This window comes from Aedes albopictus, chromosome 1, assembly GCF_035046485.1.
Source record: "Aedes albopictus strain Foshan chromosome 1, AalbF5, whole genome shotgun sequence".
Classification (NCBI taxonomy): Eukaryota; Metazoa; Arthropoda; class Insecta; order Diptera; family Culicidae; genus Aedes; species Aedes albopictus.
The window spans coordinates 207,460,332-207,482,577 of record NC_085136.1 but is presented as its reverse complement, the minus strand read 5'-3'; the positions used below and the strand labels follow the sequence as shown (position 1 = coordinate 207,482,577).

General features: G+C 43.4%; 2 protein-coding genes across 2 annotated transcripts in view; both read left to right on the top strand.

Annotated features, from left to right (window-relative positions):
* LOC109430278 (uncharacterized) overlaps window positions 1–22,246 on the top strand; it is a 334,978-nt gene that overhangs the window by 68,941 nt on the left and 243,791 nt on the right. The gene's annotated exons all lie outside the window — the stretch shown is intronic.
* Window positions 12,551–20,321, top strand: LOC134290792 (uncharacterized). Its single transcript, XM_062857995.1, has 2 exons — window positions 12,551–16,862; window positions 20,170–20,321. The coding sequence occupies exons 1-2, from the start codon at window positions 12,551–12,553 to the stop codon at window positions 20,319–20,321; spliced, it is 4,464 nt and encodes a 1,487-aa protein (XP_062713979.1).

The following is a 22,246-nucleotide window of genomic DNA, read 5'->3' as shown; positions in this document are numbered from 1 at the left end:
TTTTATTGTTCAGCAAAGTTAGATAACTAAATGGTGATTCCTAAGAAAATATACACTGTGAAAAAAATCTTTTTAACATTAAAAATATCATTTTTGTCACAAAAACTCAAATATCTCAAAACCCTATCTTTTTACCAACGTAATTTTTTAGGGAAAACGGTCCATTGTATTAGCAATCTACCATAAAAATTTGGTGATGATAAACTAATAAACAAGAAAGTTATGACAATTCAAACATTTTGTTCGGATATTTTTCCATCGAATACATTTATTATTTATCATCCTCCCCATTGATGAGTCAACGAGCGTTGTGACAAAAGAAGAAAATGAGATTTGTTCCTGCCTTATTTCGGCCGGAAATCGCAGTTTGATGCTGATTTTATTGTTAATAGCCTTGCGTGAGTAAAACAAGCTGTTTTTATTATGTATTATGTATATTATATGTACAGTAATGTTCCGATTTTATCACGCCCTCCGCGCATTAGTCGTTTATTCATTAATTTGCTGTTACAATTGAGGACAAGTGTTTTCCCTCTTCTTCAAGATGAATGTTGAAAGCATGTTTTGCAACGTTAAAAATATTGAAATGGGTATAGATGTTGAAGTATATTTCAAAGCATTTTTGAAAAGGGGCGTGATTAAATTGTTTAAACTGATGTCGCTGATGGTACGGTGGCATGACTCTCTGCACTTAGCACTTCTGGCAATTTCTCAGTTGTTGTCGTTTTCGAACTTCCTGCGCCCTGATTTACCGATGATATACAGATGGCTCGTTTGTCAAAGTCTAGACGGCAGGACGTGCAAATGCGAAAATTTGTATTCAATTTGGGCATAACCAGTCTCTTTCAGTTTATCTATGGTGCTTTCGGTGAGATTTCGTAACTCCTTTGAACATTTTTTTTCATCAAACGGTCTACAAGAGAGCGTTGAGTTGAAAACCTTTGAGAAAGCGACTGTTCATGTTGTTCGTTAGATTATAATAAACAAAATCACTTATTAGTTTTAACTGACTAGTTTGGTGTTGTTTGCTTGGCTGAAGAAAAAAATTACTATTTAATATCCATAGCGGTAGTATTTTTTTGCTTTTTCGTGAGCATTGTCATGGTATGTATACAGACAAACAAACGTAACACTGACGAAATTTTCATTGACCACGCCTTTAACGATCATTTTGAATCTTGGTTGTGGCTTTCATAACCAGAAGAGTGCCCATCGTTTTTCTTTGCGTTTGACGTTTCACACTAGTGCCTTCTGATGAAGATATTGCACAACGCAGTGTTTCGTGAAACATTTCCACCAGGTGGTGGTAGTGTGAACTGGGCGATGGATTTTCAGGAAAATTGTTCTAGGCGTTTCGTCTGTTTGTATGTGGTATGTACCTCTCATGCATTTGTTGTTGTTGAAGTTACTCGCATTCTTCCGATCATAAAGTCTGTTCTTTAAGAGGTATTTTTTTGCAGATAAACTAGACGTATACGCGTATATAAAACTTTTATTATACAGCTTTTGTCTTAAAAATAAGTTTAATTCCGTTTTTCTTATAATCAACAGCTTTTCAACACTATCAAGGGATTTTTTCACCAGTCACGTACAATAAAAAGTATGACACTCTCAATATTTTTGATCAAAACACTGGATCGCATCTAAGTTTCAAATAGATACTATAGAAATTATAAAAATCAAACAAAAATATCATGAAAACAACTTGTTTAATTCAGGCGGTAGCATTAACAATAAAATCAGCATAAAAAAATAATTCTCAAAATAATTTACACAGAAAAAAAAAAATGTTTTTGTTACTAAATGTAAAAATTGTGAAATGTTTGAAATGTTATAACTTTTTTGTTTATCAGTTTACCATCACCAAAATTTTATGGTAAATAGCTGATATGAAGGGCCATTTCCCCTAAAAAATTGACGTTGGTAAAAAGATAGGGTTTTAAGATATTTGAGTTTTTGTGACAAAGATCATATTTTTTTAAAGTAAAAAAATATTTTTTTTACAGTGTATATTTTCTAAGGAATCATCATTTAGTTATCTAACTTTGCTGAAAAATTCATAACAATCGAACAATCCGTTTTTGCTGTACAGCTTTTAGAATATTTTTGAACTGTTTTCGCATACACCCTTTTGAAAAGTTAGTCGTGAGTGAATATGAAGGTTTGATATCGAAAAATGGCGATTTAGATGAAATTGAAAAACTGTGCAAAGTTTCAGATATTTTTGAAATGGTCGCTCAGGATCGACTGACATGACTCCGTGGAATTCCTCTAGGTAGTCGTCGGCAAAACCATAAGTAGGAAAACCGCTATTATTGAGTTGCCTCAATAGTGTATCTGCTACGAGATTCCACAAAAGCGGTGACAAGACTCCCCCTTGGGGGCATCTACAAACACTCAATTTTGTAATCCCTGCTAGACGCAATGTCGAGAAGAGATATCGGTTTTCGAGCATTTGATGAATCCAATTGGAATTCATTGGAGATATAGCATGACTTCGTGCGGCTTCCATTATGGCATCGAAAGGCACATTGTCAAAGGCACCCTCGATATCTAAGAAAACACCCAAACAAGATTGCTTTTGAGCGAATGCTTGCTCGATATCGTAAATAACCTTGTGTAAAAGAGTCACAGTGGACTTACCAGATTGGTATTGGTAGGCATGCTGGTTCACATGAAGAGGCACGTTGGCCAGTTGAACATCACGGATGTGATGATCCACAATGCGCTCTAAGCGTTTCAGAAAAAAAGAGGTCAAACTGATAGGTCTGAAACTCTTTGCTTCTTCATACGACGCACGACCCACTTTCGGAATAAACTTCACAGTAATATCCCGCCAGGATTTGGGAATATACCCTGTAGCAAAACTGCAAACAAGTATTTTTTTCAAAACATGTTTGAAATGATCAAATCCTTTCTGTAGCAAAATAGGATAAATTCCATCTGCCCCAGGCGATTTGAAAGGAGCAAAGCTATTAAGTGCCCACTCAATCGATTCTATAGTTACAATACTCCGAGTTGAAGCCAGGGAATCGTAACTACAAGAAAAGACATCAGGTTCATCCGAAGATGTAATATCCACACATCCAGGGAAGTGTGTGCTGAATAAGCATTCCAAAACTTCCTCATCAGAGGAAGTCAGATCGCCATTTGACAAACGAAGTTCGTTCTATCGGAAATCCTTAGATTTCGCAAGGATTTTATTTAACCGACTGACTTCACTCAAACTGGAAACATTTGTACAAAGGTTTTTCCAGCCGGATCGTTCAGCAGACCGGAGAGCTTTCCTGTAGGCCTTGCGAGCCGACCTGAAAGCCTCTGAACCAGCCGAACGTCGTCTGTTCCAACTCTTTCTGCATTGTTTCCTGAGTTTCGCCAGATCAGAGTTCCACCAAGGGGTTCCTCTTGTGATCTTCATAGACTGTAGAGGGCATGCTTCTCCAAAAGCTTCCATGATGAAGGTAGTATCAACGGCATCATCTAAATCACTTGGAGTGTCAATGGATGGTGAGTATCCATGAAATTTGGCTGCAACCAAATCAGTAAAAATATCCCAGTTTGTTGACCGGGGATTCCTGAAACGCAATGTTTGCGAAGTAACATTTAAATGTTCAAAAAATATGTAGCGATGGTCAGATAAAGATTCTTCATCTGACACATGCCAATTGGTCAACTCGTGACTAATTCTGCTAGAGCAAAGCGTTATGTCTAACACTTCCTCTCTCGCAGATACCATGAAGGTTGGGCGGTGGCCTATGTTAAGTAATGCAAGATCTGTACTACTTAAGTACTCCATCAAACTGGAGCCTCTCAAGTTAATGTCTGAGCTGCCCCAGATGATATGGTGAGCAATAGCATCACTAATTAGCGGAAGGCGTTTTAAAGTACAGTATGCGATGACTTGTTTGAAAGCATCCGTAGGGGATGGTTCATCATGCGGTAAATAAACTAGGGACGAATGACCACAAGGTTAAAGTCCCTCTTCAAAACCAAATACACACACGCGGTAAATAAACCGAACAATAGACGTATTTCCTGTTGAGATTTCCAACAGATACATCAATTGTGATAGCACATACATCTCTGGTGGTTAGTTCAGAGATGAGTGTAGCAACTATTGCGTTGTTGACAAGCACCGGGCTCGAGGCATGACACGCGAGTTTGCCTTTTCATGTTTACTGAAAGTAGCAAACACCGGGTTCACAAGGTTTCCTAGATAGAAACACCTCTTACGGAAGTAAGGTTTTTGGACCAAGGCCACTTGGGCTGAACCATTTTGCATAAGTCTGCAAAGATTGATTGTTGCTGTTCTTTTATGCTGAAGATTGATCTGAGCTATCCGCAGCTATTACCCAAACTAGGCAAGATTAAACTCTTCGCAACAACAGCACAACAAAGAACAGCAGCAACAAAACCAGATCGGTATCGATTGGAAAACGCCAAAGGCGAGGATACACAGAATACACTGTGTAAATCGCATAATGCAAAACCATATAGGTGAAAATTTAAACTAATTAACAACATCTTCATAATCCCGCCCTTATTTAGCCTCAAGTGAGACTAAAGAAGGGCAGCCGATTGTCTCGGAGAAACACAAGGTCCACTGCACCAGGACCCCCCTAGCCATTCATTCTTAGGCACGGTAAGCATAAAGCCGCATCACACCATGAATTAGGGGTCACCTGTTGGTGGACTCTTACCACCGGAACAGGCGGTCCGTAGTGTTATTCTTAGCCAATTGAGACAATCGCTACCGACACTACACAGCTATCTAGGCTGATCGAGAAAATAAGTTAATATTGATGATCAACTTCAAACGGGCCCGAAAAGCCGACGAAAAAGAAAGAATCATTACTGCCAGACTCAGATTTGAGCAGAAGAGGAAGAAAAAGGAACCGCTTAATGTGCAGGAAGGGACACCAGCAGGGACCAGACCTAGGAAGCGTAGTAAGAAGGGCAGTCTAAGTACTAGGACGTTTTGAAGGTGATGCGAAGCGACGCCATGCTCGTGGATCTCGGAGCCGACGTGCGCAGTGTTACACGAACTTGTACGGATAAGCTCAAGCGCGACAAGGAACGTTAGTGTGCTGCCTACAAAAGTCTGACGGAAGAGAACCTTGGCGAAAGGGTCGAGGTAAAGGGGTCTCACAGAGGAGGCGACTCCGAAGATGAAGAACCCAAAGTAAACCGGTCTTCTTCTATAGCTATTATGCGCCTCAGCGGTGGTCGATCAAGCAGTTCACGCATATGCTGGATTGCATGCTGACAGGGCGAAGGTCGGGTGACTTAAATGTCTGAGCCTCGGAATGGGGAAGCCTTGACATTGGTCATACTAGATGTCGACCTGGCTAATGTCGGTATCAAGAGTACCTTTAGTCGGAACGGTGCGGAGTCGACAATTGATGATAGTTTTTGTAGTTCTTACCTGACAAGTATGTAGTTCGAGCTGGAGAGTTGACGATAGCTATACTCACAGCGATCACCTAGTGGTTCGCTATATGTAGTATCGACTACAACAGCAGCAGGCAGCGGGTAGTGCGGGTAGGCAGTGCGATGCGACCATTCCTAGGCGAATCCACCCTAGAAATGGGAGGCCATCGGCTTACTGGCTTGGCGGTGGATGTAGCGAACACGATCTGAGGAGGAGCGAAACGAACGGCGGGTGATGTTCGCCGCTGCAAATACCGCGCTGAAGACTGAGATAAGGGCATGCAAAAAGGCCTGCTTTGAGGGTCTCTGTCATAGCTCCAATGCGAGTCCGTGGGGTGATGCCTACAGGATCGTGATGGCCAAGACGAGAGGTGTAATGACTCCTACAAAGCAACCTTCCAGATATTGGAGAGGATCATCGAGGGGCTTTTTCTGCGGCATGATCCTAGTCTTGGCCATCTTTCGTAGGACAGTCGGGGACTGGGGCTGGCGATGAGAAGAAGGTTGCCGATGTGGAACTTGTGGGGACAACAAAGTCCCTTAGCGTTGGTGAGGACGCAGGTCCGAAACTGACCTTAAAAGTAGTTATTGCAGAGGCTCCCGAGATGTTCAGGTCTGCTATGTAGCAATACCTGGACGAGGGAGTTTTCCTAGAAGTATGAAAGAGGCAGAGCCAGGTTCTATTGCCAAAGGCGGGGAAACTACCCTGAGACCCGTCGCCATATAGACCAATATACTTAATCGAAATGGCGGGAAAGGTACTCGAAAAGATCACTCTCAATAGAATGTTGAGGCACACCGAGGGTGTAAATGGTCTCTCGAGTAGCCAGTACGGCTTGGTCTGGGGATATCCGGGTACCTGTACAAGATGCTCGGAAAATACCGTAAAATGCGGTGTTAAGGGACGGAAAATTTTTCATCCCCATTAATTTATGGGTTCTACTTCTTGAAACTTTTAGGAAAAGCAGTCCGATCATTGTCTTGCTGCCTGCTACGCATATAGATTACAAAATTTGACGATTTTTTTTTTTTTTTTGAGAAATTGTAGATATTTAACAAAATGTGCGAATTTTTGGAAAATATGAAAATGGGGTGTTAAGGAATTTAAGGAAATGAATGTAAAAGTTCTTATATTTCAAAGAAAGACAAAAAATGATTGATTGCAAAAAGTGACTGTAATATTCCTTGAACATCGCCGAAAAAGGTTGTCATAGTCTTGAAGGTGCAGGGACAATTTCTTTGTCATCTACTTTTGTATATGAGTTTTTTGCTAATGCCTCGAAATCTGAAAAAATATCCGTCAAATGTACCTGAGTAGCTTTTGTTTTTTAACAAACACATTATTCACAGTTATTATTTAGAGTGATCAAATAGTTCAGACTGACCAACAGGTTGTAAACTATGGATATGTATTTACAGTTTTTTGTGCACTTAAAAACTCATTTATATTGAAATGTTTTATATACAAGCATCATTAGATGGCCAAGAAGTATACCTAGGAGTAAACTGTGTTTTCAATGCTGATATTTCTACTCTGGAGCATTGCTGATAGATAGTATTTTAGATTCTGAGATATTGTAGCTACCATGAGTCATCTTCATAAATACTTTCTTTTGCAAGAGTTAGTGGCAGTTTGGTTTGGTAATATATGGAACAAGTGAGCATATTCCACATTTTCAAAAAGCTGTCACGTTTTAGTGCCAATCATTATTCAATAATATTTAAATAAGAAAACAGACAGAACATCTATTTTGAAGAATACGCCTTTGTTAAAACATAACAAAACACCTAAAGAACACAAACTTCTGTAAAGAGGGGACTACTGCGACATTGAGTAATAAATATTTGACCAATTTTCTAATTATATGTATCAATCTAATACTTGTTTCTAAAGATCTATATTATTAGTTGAATTCATCATCCATAGCAACTGTTGGGATGTCTATGACCCAAAATGAAATCCGTAATACGCCATTCAAAATAGTAACTGTTATATAATGAATCAATCGCCTCAAAACTCCATGATACAAATAAAAAGTTATATACGAAATTTAATCCCCTAATACCCCATCAGTTTATGAAACTAAACATTTTTCACAAAAAATGTTGGTGTTCGGAAACTACCTTAGTTACATCAAATATTTTACCCTAGTTTCGTTTGAAATGAGTTGTACAACACCTTACGATTACTCACATAGTTTTCCTAATAATATTTCTGACCTCACAAATGAAGTTTCAATGGTAGCGAAATTGAGAAAAAGCAATGCCGTTCTATTTTTGATGTCTAGTGTCCAGTTAAAAAGTATTTTCATAAGTGGTACTCCATATAGTATGCCTTTATTTCCAACACACATTTAAAGCGAATTTGGAATTAGTAAACCAATTTTTATATGGTTTGGCGATTTTTCAAAGAAGTGTGTGAAGATGGACCCCATGGGTTCTTAACACCCCATTTCACGGTACTTCCAGAATCGAGACACGGGTGTGGGTCGGAAGTGCTTTCACATAAACTGAGGAGTCCCGCAAGGTTCCATCCTGGGTCCGGTGTTATGGAATGTCATGTACGACGAGGTGTGGAGGTTAGAGTTCCCGGTGGGGTTGGAGATTGTCGGCTTTGCTGACGACATTACGCTCGAAGTCTACGATGAGTCGATCGAAAAAGTGGATGAGGTCCAGGAAACTGGAATTGGCTCACCTCAAAACTGAGGTAATGGTTGTGAACAACCAGAAGTCAGAGCAGCAAGCGGTGATCAGTGTAGGCGATTGCACTATTACGTCGAAGCGGTCCGTAAAAATCTTGGGCGTGATGATCAACGATAAGCTTACCTTCGGTATAGCCACGTTGATCACGCCTGTGGAGTATGCCAGTTTAGTTCAAGCTTCTGGCTAGCGTCGCTACGTCCATACTAAGGTATGGCGGCCCGGCTTGGGACACGGCGTTAAGTACCGAAAGCTACCGAGGTTAGCTGGAAAGTACTTATAGGCTGATGTACCTGTTATTGTGCTTATCGGCATCCTTAGCAGGGAGGACATAGGGTGCTTCGAAGTGTACGGCACAAGTGGCATACGCAGTACTGCCAGGATGTCCTCCATGGTCAAATGGCAGTGCGCGCGGGAAAGTTTCATAAAAGTAAGGCGGACCCATAGGTTGATTCCGAGGGTAGATAGTTGGATTATTAGACGCTAAGGGGAAGTAAGGAGCTGTTCATAAGCCACGTAGATCAAAATTTGGCTTTCTCCGACTCCCTCCCCTCTTGTAGACTTCTGACCATACAAAAATCTGCAAATTTGTATGGAGCGTGAACTTTGGCCAGAAACCAACCCCCTTCCCCCCAACAAGTATACGTGGTTTATGATTGTTTAGGTTTAGAGGAAACAGCGGAATACGCTTTGTTCGTATGCCCGCGTTTTCGCACAATGCGTGACCGCTTGCTTGCCACATGCAGGGAAGACACAACTCCGAACAATCTTGTCCAGAGGATGTGTAGGAATGAGTTTGGCTAGAATACCGTTTTAACGGCTATCACCCACATCGTCTTGGAGTTACAGAGGAGGTGGCACGGAGATGACTCGGAGGATGGCTACCCAAGTAACACGCTTGTCAGTCATGGCGGCGCAGGTTTTTGTTGCGCAGAAGTCACTGTGACTTACTTCTAACAAATAAACACTTACTTGCTAGAAGTAAGTCACTCTGACCTTTGCGCAACATAAACCTGTGCCGCCGTGACTCTTCGGTGACAAGTGTGTTACTTGGGTAATTCAGGTGCGGTACAAGAGGTAGTCCGGGGGTTCGGAATCGGCTTCGCAGGTCATACCGGTGCCCTGCGATCGAAATCAATACCACTATACTTTAACAATTTAATTCAGATCTTTAGAATATGAAGTATGGTTATTTAGGTCAACTTATCTCATAAACGTCATATGATGTTTGTTCATTATTGATTTATTTTTCTATGTTTCAGGTAAACATTCAATTAATAGAAACACTTATGGTAAGTTGAAGATATTCTCAATAATTGATAAATGTCAATAAATTGATATAAAAAATATGAAATTGTCTGGTCCATATTCAAGGTTTTACCTTAGAAAGAAAATTATTACCCTAAAGACAAACTCGAAGGACACATTATAGTCGTAAAAATTCCAGAAGCCAAGTAAAACAATCCATTCGATCCAATCGAATAGAAAAAGAAAGCAAAATGCAAATTGAGTCACCAAAATCAACTGCCCAATTCATAAACAACCATCCAATCTGATTGGATTCGTAAACTAGACGACACTCCGTCTCATCCAGCTGCAGCAGTAGCAGCAGCAGTATTCCGGAAGGAGGCCAAACCGAACCGAAGTGGGCGGCCAACGTCGAGAAGTATCCAATCCACCCAAACCGATCGAATTCCTTTATCGCTTCCGTTTCCCAAACCGCCCAGCCCGGCCCGGCCCCGTCCGAAGAGAAGATGCTCCGTTCCAGGAAGACCAAAAGTTGACAGCGGCTGCCGTCGCCGCTGCCATTTCAATTTGATTAAGAAGTTAAAACATTCAGAAATAATCTACACAACGACAAAAGCGACATACAGTGACAACGGCGACTACGACGTTGACGACAACAGCGAGCATCCATTTTCTGGGGTGTGATGGGGAGAATGGGACGAGGAAGATGCTTTCTGCTACTCCGAAAGTTTTATCCCAACTAGTCTTTGTCGAACAGCGGGTGTGGGGTATATGGTGGGATTCAGATGGCAGAACTTCGACCGAACGCTGAAAAGCTTGGCTTTAATTAAATGATCGTTTTTATTTGATATGGAATAAAGCTTGAGCAAGTGCTTGGTGGTGGCCAGTAGGAAGCCCTCATAGCTTTTATCGTCTGCCACCTCCTGGTTTGCTAAGGTTTGTGACCGTGATAGGCGATAAAAAGGAAATAGATGAAGTGTGGGGTCTTGTGGTCACCAGGGGGCTGTTCATAATCCACGTAGACCAGAATTTGGTAATCTCAGGTTCGACCCCTCCTCCCCCTAAAAAGTCTACGTAGTTTATGAACGCCCCCCAGGACTATATTATTAACAGTAACAAAAAAACGCGTTTGTAATTGAAGAAAAACAACAATTTTGAACTTCTCAGACCCCTCTCCCCCCTCCAAGACACATGACTACACAATTGTTCGCGTATGCGAGAAACGACGGAGGCGACACCTTTACGTCAACGGCATCATCGATCAATGACTGGCCTTTCTCTCGTTCATCGATCATCGGGCGACGAAGGCGAAAATGAACTTGCGTTTTTTGACATCCGTCAACCGTCACCTTCCGTCAACTGACGTGTATAAAAGCGACCCGAGCAGCATAAGGAATCCTCTTTTTTGGTCATCGATTCAACCGACAGGTGGAACCCAAATCATCATCAGCGAGGTTGTCACGAGAAATTCTGGTCATCGTAGTGAAAGTGTACAGAAGAATTTGAAATTGAATTGAAAGTTGTAGAATAGAGTTAATTAAATAAAATAAGAACGTTTTAGTGAAGTGTAGTCAATAAATAAAAACTCTAGTGAACTTAACCTAACCTGTGCGTGATTGTGGTATACAGACTTGGAAGAGATCATAGATAGAAAGGTGAAGAATTCAAAACTAAATTGTGTCTACAACCGCTGTGCTATCGACACTGGTCCTTCGAGCCGGATAGCGTGAACTCCGCTATTCCGCCAGCCTGGAATATTCGCCGAACCTGCCAGATCTACGCCCGCCACGTGCCAAGGAGGTTAGCCGTTGGGAAAGGCTAAAATATAAACGACTCATAAGAAAGTGATCATTCGTCATAAATAATTCCAAAAGTCCCAGTGAAGAAACAGGGGTGTAAGCAGTAATAAATAACAAAAGTTCCATAAACAAATAGAAAAGTGCATAAATAAATCAAAAGTTTCCATAAATAATTGATTTTTGAGCAATTAAAAACGCCAAAAATGCAATGAATAATTCAACTGTTGCAATAAAAAAAGCCAATTTTCCCACCAAAAAACTTCGAATTTTCCATAAATAAATCCGATTTTTCCATAATAAATTGGGAAATTCACAATAAAAAAATATCTAAAAAGCAATAAATAATTCAAAAAGTGCAATAACAAAAAAATAAATTATCAATAAATGTCAAAAAAACGAGTAATAAACGTAAATGCATTTTGAGCCAAAAATTACATAGACCATGCGGCGAAGCCGCATAGAGGATTGAGGAACTGAGGCGGCAGAAGGCCGCCGAAGTTTCCGATATCCGATGCACCGCAACTGCATCGATTCGGTTCTAGGCAAACCACAGATTCAAGAATTTGCCCGGTATAATGCAAACATAGATGTTATCCCTTCTTTTAGGTCCGACGAGCGATAGCGAGTTCGGACAGCAAGCAATTGCTTGGTAAATTGCAATCATAGTTACGCAAGCTTTTCAGTCGATTCAATCATATAAGTGCGATTCAGCATTTCACTGTCTCATACTTTTCTGCATTTGTTTTTCATGGGTAATTTCGTCATTTTTTATTGCATTTTTTGAATTTTTTATTGCTTTTTCGATATTTTTTTATTGTGAATTTTCTAATTTATTATGGAAAAATCGGATTTATTTATGGAAAATTCGAAGTTATTTGGTGGGAAAATTGGCTTTTTTTATTGCAACAATTGATTTATTCATTGCATTTTTGACGTTTTTAATTGCTCAAAAATCAATTATTTATGGAAACTTTTGATTTATTTATGCATTTTTCTATTTGTTTATGGAACTTTTGTTATTTATTACTGCTTACACCCCTGTTTCTTCACTGGGACTTTTCGAATTATTTATGGGAAATTTTGTATTTATTATGGAACGTTTAATTGTCTGCCGTTGGGAAATTCTCTAATACAAGGCATACGAATTGCCTTATAAAGGTAATTGTCTTTCCAACACCTCTATCCCTTCTCTTTTGAGCTGCGCGGTCTTCCGCCTTCCAGATTCTATCGTTTCCTGGATATTCTTGCCATCTCGCTACGCTTCACGCCCGCCACGTGCCAAGGACATTGTCTAGAACATTCTTTATACAAGGCATTCTGATTGCCTTTCAGAGAACCCCCCACTTTCTGGTCATCTTCACTACTCCGCCTCGATGTCAACGGAACGACGCATCAAGAGCCTTAGAGCACGCCTGAAGAGCCTGTTGACTTCATTCAACCTAATCAAAACCTTCGTGGATGACTACCAAGAAGAACGGGATTCACACCAAGTCTCGGTACGTCTGGAATACCTGGTAACCCTCTGGAATGACGTCAACGAAACGCAATTGGAACTCGAGTCGTTGGACGATGAGAGCCTGGACGAATATCTGAAGGTCCGAACGGATTTCGAGTCTAGTTTCTTCCACGTGAAGGGTTTCTTACTTTCCGTTACTAAACCTACGGACCCTGCCTCTCCGACTGCCTCCCGCTCACCTGCACAAGCTCCGCCAACTTCGTCCTCGGTACGACTTCCCGACGTGAAGCTGCCCGTATTCTCTGGTCAACTCGAGAATTGGCTTAATTTCCATGACCTTTTCGTGTCTCTCGTCCACTCCTCGCATGAACTCTCCAATATCCAGAAGTTCTACTACTTGCGGTCTTCCCTTTCTGGAGATGCTCTCAAGCTAATTCAAACCATCACCATCAGCGCCGACAACTACCTGGTTGCGTGGAACTTATTGGTAAACCACTACCAGAACCCTGTCTTGTTGAAGCAGTCGTACGTGGACTCTCTTTTCGAATTTGCCTCGTTGAAAAGGGAATCTGCTTCGGAGTTGCACTCGCTCGTTGAAAAGCTCGAGACAAACGTCCGAGTACTTAAACAGCTGGGGGAGAGGACAGAGTTCTGGGACATACTCTTGATCCGCATGCTGAGTAGTAGACTGGATGCGACCACCAGACGCGACTGGGAGGAACACTCGTCGACAAAGGCCAACGTAGCGTTCAACGACCTGACGACCTTCCTACAGCGTAGAGTCACCGTACTGCAGACCATCAGCAAACCCAATGAAGTTCCACCCCAAAGCGCCCCAAAAAAGTCCGTTTCTCGCTCCGTCGCCAGCCACGGGGCCAGTCAGCCCAATTATCGCAAGTGCCTTGTCTGTTCCGACCACCATCCCCTGTACCTATGCGCCGTGTTCTCGAAGATGACCATCGAAGACAAGGAGAAGGATGTCCGACGCCACCAACTTTGCCGCAACTGTCTCCGAAAGGGCCACCATGCTCGTGAATGCTCATCGTCCAGCACCTGTCGTAAGTGTAGAAGTCGCCATCACACTCTACTCTGTACCGGAGAAGCTCCTCCGGTGTCTGCGAACTCCAGACCCTCGGAATCTCGACCGGCCACTTCCGTCGTACAAGAGCAACCCAAAAACTCCACCTCTGCAGTATCGCAACCAGTCAGCTGCGCTTCTTCTGGTCTGAAACCTAGAAGTGTTCTCCTGGCCACCGCCGTGGTCATTCTCGTCGATGACAGTGGAGCCGAGCATGCCGCTAGAGCCCTCCTAGACTCCGGAAGTGAGTACTGTTTCATGACCGAAGCACTCGCTCAACAAATCAAAGCTAAACGCATCAAGATCAACGTTCCGATAACTGGAATCGGGCAGTCCTCAACACTCGCCCTTCATAAGCTTCAATCGACCATCCGCTCGCGGGTCAGTGGATACTCAACCGCCGTAGAGTTCTTGGTGCTGCCACGGGTTACCGTTAACCTACCATCCGCATCCGTAGACATCTCTTCCTGGGAAATTCCGGACGGAATCCAACTCGCAGATCCGTCGTTCCACGACACGCAACCCGTCCAACTCGTGTTGGGAGCAGAAATCTTCTTCGATCTCTTCAAGGTGTCCGGTAGAATTCAACTCGGTGAATCGCAGCCAAACCTTGTGAACTCAGTGCTAGGTTGGGTCGTATCTGGAGGAATTACTAACTGCCGACCGACAACATCTGTTACTGCCAACGTTGCAACCGTCGTCGATCTCCATCGCTTGATGGAAAAGTTCTGGACCATTGAAGAAGATAATGATTCCACAAACTACTCCGTCGAAGAAGCTGCTTGTGAGGCTCATTTCCGTCGTACTGTCACTCGTTCTCATGAAGGTCGCTACATGGTTCGACTCCCGCTTAAGCAAAACGTTCTTATAAATCTAGGTGACAATCGTCGTTCTGCTCTTCGCCGCTTTCACCTAGTCGAGAATCGCCTATCTCGTAACCCTGAACTAGGACACCAATACAAAGATTTCATGAGAGAATATGAGGAACTGGGCCACATGCAGCTAGTCCACGACCACGAAACACCACCGTCTCCCTGCTATCATCTTCCACACCACGCCGTTATTCGTGAAGACAGCTCGACCACCAAGGTACGTGTGGTCTTCGACGCATCCTGTCGCACCTCCGAAGGATCATCCCTAAATGACGCCCTGATGGTTGGACCAATCGTTCAAGAAGACCTCCGCTCAATCATCATGCGCTCCAGAACACATGCCGTAATGCTCATTGCCGACATCAAACAAATGTTCCGCCAAATACTGGTCGACGAGCGCGACACCCCTCTACAACGAATAGTTTGGCGAAAATCACCGGACGATCCAATGGGCACCTACGAATTACGGACTGTCACGTATGGCACAGCGAGTGCACCATTTCTGGCTACTAGGGTACTCCACCAACTCGCCGAAGACGAACAAGAGCGATTTCCGAGAGCCGCCGAGGTCCTGCGCAAGGACTTTTACGTGGACGATTTGTTCTCTGGAGCAAAAACCGTGGAAGAAACCATCGAACTACGCAAGGAACTAGATTCGTTACTTTCTGCTGGAGGATTTGAATTGCGCAAGTGGGCCTCAAACGCTGAAGCTGTTTTAGAGGGTGTTTCTCCCGACAACCGTGCATTGAAGACATCGGTAGACCTAGATCGTGACCAATGCATCAAAAGTCTAGGACTCCATTGGGAACCTGCTACTGACCAACTTCGATACAAGATCGACCTACCCACGACCGACGAAAATCCACTCACGAAACGAATCGCCCTCTCACAAATAGCTCGCCTTTTCGACCCTCTTGGTTTGGTTGGGCCCGTCATAACATCAGCAAAACTATTCATGCAGGCCTTGTGGACACTTAAGGCTGACGATGGACACAGATGGGGCTGGGATCAACCACTTCCACCATCCTATACGGAGCTCTGGCACAACTATACTACGAAGCTACCTCTTTTGAATGAACTTCGAATTGAGCGTTGCGTCGTATGCTCAAACCCTTCATCTATTCAGCTCCACTTCTTTTCGGATGCCTCGGAAGATGCATACGGTGCATGCTGTTATATAAGATCGTCCAATTCCGTCGGAGAAATCAAAACCGCCCTGTTGACTGCGAAATCAAAAATTGCACCTCTCAAACAGCAAAGCATTCCCCGTCTCGAACTCTGTGGAGCTCTCCTAGCAGCCGAACTCTATAAGAAGGTAGCAGCATCCCTACGAATCACCGCCGAAACTTACTTTTGGGTGGACTCGACCATCGTAATCTGCTGGCTAAACTCAACACCATCGACATGGACCACCTTCGTTGCCAATCGGGTCTCGGAAATCCAACTCGCCACGCAAAACTGCACCTGGAACCATGTATCAGGACAACACAACCCAGCAGATCACATATCTCGAGGACTGTCAGCTGAAATTCTCTTGCATAATGAGCTTTGGTGGAAGGGACCGCAATGGTTGACCCTCGACCAACAATTCTGGCCTTCGCAGCAAATGATGAATGAACCCAACTCGTCTGCAATCCCCGAAACACGAAAAGTATCCGCAACAGCATCTCCGACAATGAACGAACCATCATTCATCGATCTGTTTGTCAATAAATTCTCGAACTACAACAAGATGCTTCGAGTCGCAGCCTATTGTCGTCGGTTTATTTTACACTGCCAGAAAAACCCGAAACCGACCACAAAGATCATCAGCGTCGAAGAAATGCATGGAGCTGAAACGTCATTGATTCGACTTGTGCAGCAGCAATCATTCCCCGCTGAATGGAAACAACTCCAACAGTCCCAACCAGTCTCTACAAAATCTCGAATCCGTTGGCTCAATCCTTTCCTATCGACAGAGCAGGTTATTCGCATCGGTGGAAGATTAAAACAAGCGCAACAACCCTACGACAGCAAACACCAGATATTGCTACCATCCGCCCACGCACTCTCGACCCTACTCATTCGTCACCTACACGAAACCCATCTCCACGCCGCACCGCAGCTGCTAATTAACACTCTTCGTTTGCGATATTGGGTCACTGGAGCCAGGAGTCTGTCGAGAAAGATCGTCCAGCATTGCATCGCCTGCATCAAATCACGTCCGAAGCTTGTCCAACAATTTATGGCTGAGCTCCCAGCTGAACGAATCACTGCTACTCGTCCGTTCACTATTACGGGTATTGATTATTGGGGTCCAATATTGCTCAAGCCAATTCATCGTCGAGCAGCGCCTGGTAAAGCATACATTGCTGTCTTTGTTTGTTTTGCGACTAAAGCTGTTTATCTAGAACTAGTAGGAGATTTGAGCACTGCAAAATTTATCCAAGCCCTCAGACGCTTTGTTACTCGCCGTGGGCTGTGCACAGAAATATTTAGCGATAACGGCAGGAATTTTGTAGGGGCTGCGAATGAACTGCGTCAATTAGTTCGAAGCAGCCAACATCAACAATCAATCGCTGAAGAATGCGCCTCCAAAGGGATTCGATGGCGCTTCAACCCTCCCAAAGCCTCTCACTTCGGAGGTTTGTGGGAGGCTGCAATCCAGTCCGCCCAAAAACACTTCTTCCGAGTTTTGGGTAATCACTCTCTTTCAATGGAGGACATGCAAACATTATTGGCACAAATCGAATGCTGCCTTAATTCGCGACCCCTGATTGCTCTAAGTGATGACCCGACGGACTTCGAATCACTCACTCCCGGACACTTTCTCACTGGATCGTCATTGAAATCTGTGCCCGATGTCGATGTCACCAAAATACCGACAAATCGTTTGAGGTCCTACCAGCAAATCCAGAAGTTTCTTCAGCAAATTTGGCAAAGATGGCGCGTTGAATATCTTTGCACTCTTCAATCTCGATCCAAGTGGATAAACCCTCCCATCAGCATTCAACGGGGTTTGTTTTTAATTTTTCATGGAGCGTCGACTTTAGCACGACAGATACCACCAACCCCTCCCTCCTCAAAATCTACGTGGTTGATGAACGGGCCCAAATGGTTTTGGGTTCAATTCCCTACTTCGACAATACTTTAAACGGCTCTTTGGCAAAGTTGTATGTATGTAATGCCCTAAATGCCTTGATTTGCGTTATGCTGGCCCGTGTTGAAGTTATTTGGCAAAATATTTGCCATGCATAATGGGACCTTAAGGGAGAAGGGTGTAAAAGATGGTATTTGGAGGGCTCCTGGAAAAGGTAAAGAATAAGGCGGCACAAAGAGGGGTCTAAGGAGCGAATAAGTGGGGATTCGACAAAAGCAGATCTCAAAGGGTTTTCAAAAGTGGACAAAAGTAGATAGATCCCTTAAAAATTGAGGGGGTATAAGGAAGTCTCAGGGAAATTTGAGGGTGGTGAAAAATAAAAGACTTATATGGTGGCTCCGGAGAGGAACATATTCCAGAGGTGTTAAGGAGAGAGACAAAAGGAGTTCACTTGGGGTTTCAAAAACGAATCAAAAATGTGGGTCTCAAGCCGGTTTAGGAGGCACAGAAGGGTGCCTCAGGTCTGTTAAAGGGATCAAAAAGGGTCTTAACGGTTCAAAAACAAATATTAATTATGAAAAAAACAGTTCTCCGGGATGCGGGTGTTGCGTGAGGGTGACAAATATTATATCATGGGGTTTGAGATTTCTCTATGAGGGGCTAGTTGGTTTAAGAAATAACTAGTAGAGGAAGACGTTAAGAGAGAATTTTGAAAAAGGGAAGACTGCCAGGATTATCAGGGGAGTTCTCAGGAAGAGGTCGCAGAAACCATCGAAGTACTTTCAGGGGAGGGGTGTCTAGGAGGTTTTTCTTAAAGCGGCAAGGAGGGTTACAAGTGAACAAAAGAGATCAAGTAAAGTTAGAGGGCAATTTCTACCTCTTATAACCCAATGAGTGTCTAATAGAGGTGGGGAAGAAGATGCTTCGTGTGCGTGAGATCCATGTCTGGTGCAAAACATGTCACTACTACAAGCAAAGCGATCTCCCATAAGAACGCGTGTCAAATAGTGACGTCACTATTTGTGTTTACATTTTTCTTTCCTTACTAATACATAGCCATCTCTTCTTCTTCCCCACCTGTAATATACTCTCATTGCTTATAACCCACCTAACCCCCCTGAGTTTCTCAAGAGGACCTCCCTGAAACCCTTGAAGTTCCTTTGAAACCCCTTAATATTCGCTGGGCTCCCCAGAAGCGCTTCTAAAACTCATCTGAAACCCTCTTTAAGCATTTTAAATCCCTCATGAAACTATCATGAAGCCATGAGCCTCGTTATCACGTGATCGCAACCAATTATTACAGGTTCCCTAGCTTGTTGATCAGGGACGCCTGAATACGCAAAGTTTGCGAAGGAACACTCCAAAGTGCAAAAAGATCAAATGGAGAGTCCTCATCTGACACATGCCAATCAGCCAACCAACTGACAAATTCTGCTCATGCAGAGTTGTGTTAGGTGCAATTCTATGTTAAGTTAACCATGAACTGTACTACCTAAGTATTCCATCAAAGTGAAGCATCTCAAAACAATGTTTGAGCTACTTCAGATGCCAAATATCAGCGAAAAGGTGCTGAAAACAAGAGCTTACTTGAAGGCATCCATAAGGAAAGATTGAAACATACTGTTAACGTTATTCTAAAATATAGCATGCTCGAGGCACGACAGTTCATCTATAATGAAAAAAGCAAAGCTGGGTTCACAAGGTAACCTATACAGAAGTTACCCTACGAAATTGAACTTTTTGAAGTAGATCCACTTGGGCTACATACGCTTTTTACGCTGAAAATTGATCTGAGGTTTCCTTGTCGTAGCCACTACCCAAACTAGACAGGATTACACTCTTCACAATCACAGCACAAAAAGGAAACATCAACGACCAACCAAATCGGTGTTAATTGAAAAACGCCAATGGCGAAAACGCATTAAGCGAACCCATATAGGTAGTAATGTAAGCTAATTAACAACATTTGAATAACCCCGCCCTTATTTAGCCTCAAATTTGAGACTTAAGAAGGGCAACTGATTATCTCAGAGAAACGCAAGGTCCACTGCACCATTGCTCCGGTTAGCGCAGTATGGGCGTAATACTGTGGAGGACGCCCTAATTCTCCACAGGCTCCGTTTGTGGTTAGGTTTTTATTAGACCCCCCTAACCATTCATTCTTTGGCACGGTAAGCATAAAGCCGCATAACACCATGAATTAGGGGTCACCTGTTTAGTGGACTCTTACCACTGGATCAGGCGGTCCGTAGTGTTATTCTTAGCCGAATGAGATAACCGCTACCGACACTACACAGCTATCTAGGCTGATCGGGAAAAGAAGTTAACATTGATGGTCAACTTCCAAACGAACCCGAACAGCCGGCCACTCCCAACAAAACTCCCTGAAACTTTTTTATTTTTTTTTTAGACTTTAAAACTTTTATTTATCTTCTTTTTGACATTCTTAAACTTTTGGAGCTGGATTTGAACCTGAGTCTGCATTTCGATATCTAACTATACTGCAGGTTCCAAGAATCTCCCCTTTCAGGATGCTGTTCAGGTCCTACACGTCAAGGGACCTCAGAAGAGATTTAGGGACGACTTCAGTTGCCGTGCGTACAATCGGAACTATACAGACAACCTCCAGCTCCCACATCTGCTTAAACTCCTCCGCTAGGTCGTGGTGCGATTTTGCCGGAGATCGTTGATTGGACATTATGGTTCAACGGTACAGAGATGTCGATGAGAGTTGATGTGCAATCATTAGATTTCTATTTGGAATGTGAAATTTGAATTATAATCCTATAATTATACTTTTAGAATTGTCACGACCAATAAATGTTTTAACAAAAAAAAATGAGGGTTACTCGCTTCATCCTTTTGTCGTAAACCACAATGTCAGGCCGGTTGTCACGAATGAGAACGTCCGTAATGATCTCGCGATCCCAGTACAGCTTTATGCTTTATTTCCCAGAACCGGGTCCGACTGGTACTTGTAAGTAGGATCTGTTGAGCTACAAAGCAATCTATTGATGCACAATCTTGGCAATTTCGTTGTGACGATCGAGGTAGGCTGCTAACACTGAACAGCCTGCGACGACATGCTCGATCGTTTCCCCTACTGAATTGCACTTCCTACAGCGGCTCTCCTCGTCTTCGTACAATAAGTACCGCCGATAGTTCTTCGTTGTAATTACCCGGTCCTGGATGGCTACCATAAAACCTACTGTTCTTTAGAAGAGGTCACCCCGCACTAGCCATGCGTTCGACGCCACCTTATCGATGTGCTCGAGCTCCGGTTGATGGGTGTGCGTCCCATGAAACTTCTTCCGCTTACACGCTGCGATTATCTCGTCAACGGTCTTGATATCGCAGTACAGTTGGTAATCTTCCTGCGCCGGATGCAGGACGCTGTAAGCGTTGTCAGCTTCACATAAAGTGCGGTACATTTTATTACGGTTCTGGCTTTCTACAAAATATGCCCGCAACTGCTGGATCTGGGTAACACATAGCGTCTGGATATTGGGGGCGACGCTTCCTCTTACTGTGCGTGGCCGGGTGACTCTTTCGATGGACGACTTTGGACGGCGCATGCGGCGCTTGGTGAACGCCACTCGTACTGCTCGTTCTAACTCCTCAAGGTCAGTCTTGGTCCACTCTACCACCACAAAACTATTAGTAAACAGGGCAGTGTAAACGTATTAATAGCCTTCACTTTATTGCCGGCAGATCGAAAGCTCCTCAGAACACAGTACTCCTCTATGTTGCAGGTAGCCGAGGTATTTATACGCTTCACCTTTAACCGAATCTTATTCTGATCGTTAACACGAAAACTGCTGGCATACACTACTTGACTCCGGAGAAGATGGACTGCCCGACATTTGTTAATTCCAAACTCCTTCCGGATGTCGTCGCTGAACACCGTCACAAGATGCAACAGTTGCCTCTGTACTGATTCCGCAGCAAACAGCTTCAGGTCGTCCATAACGAAGATGTGGGTTATTCTTGTACTCCTTCCCCCACTTTTTAGTTGGTCTTGTACTCCTTCGTGAGGTTTTTGTGCCAAAAATTGTACACGAAATCGGGTCCTGGTGCAGCCCAATTCCTGGTATACCGGGTAGCCTCACGTATATCTTGGGCGGTAACTACGACTGTGATCATGTCTCCAACTCCATTACACTGTCGCTCTTCTTCTTCCAACCACATCCCATCGTCGCTTTACTGAACACGGTTCTCCCAAAGATTGTCCCAGAACTGTGTAACGTCACCAATCTTCGAAAGGCCTTCCCCAAAATCAGGCTTCGAACATTCTTCATAACGCCGCAATAGTTTCGCGAGAGTACTCAACCGCTGTATATGGGTTTCGAGGATCTCCATAATGTTAACTTCTGTGAGATCTCGGAGTTCTGCGGGCTTCACAATTTCAGCAACATAACGAACTACCATAGTTGTCCGGTTCCCCCGCTTGTACTGTGGCGATCCGATACTCCAAGCGTCGCATCCACGCGGATTTTCGTGTATCGGGGCGTTTGCGAGCTTCACCGTCTGCTTGTGTGCGCGTGCACAATCATAGCGTCTTGACAACAGCCTTACTTACCTCTT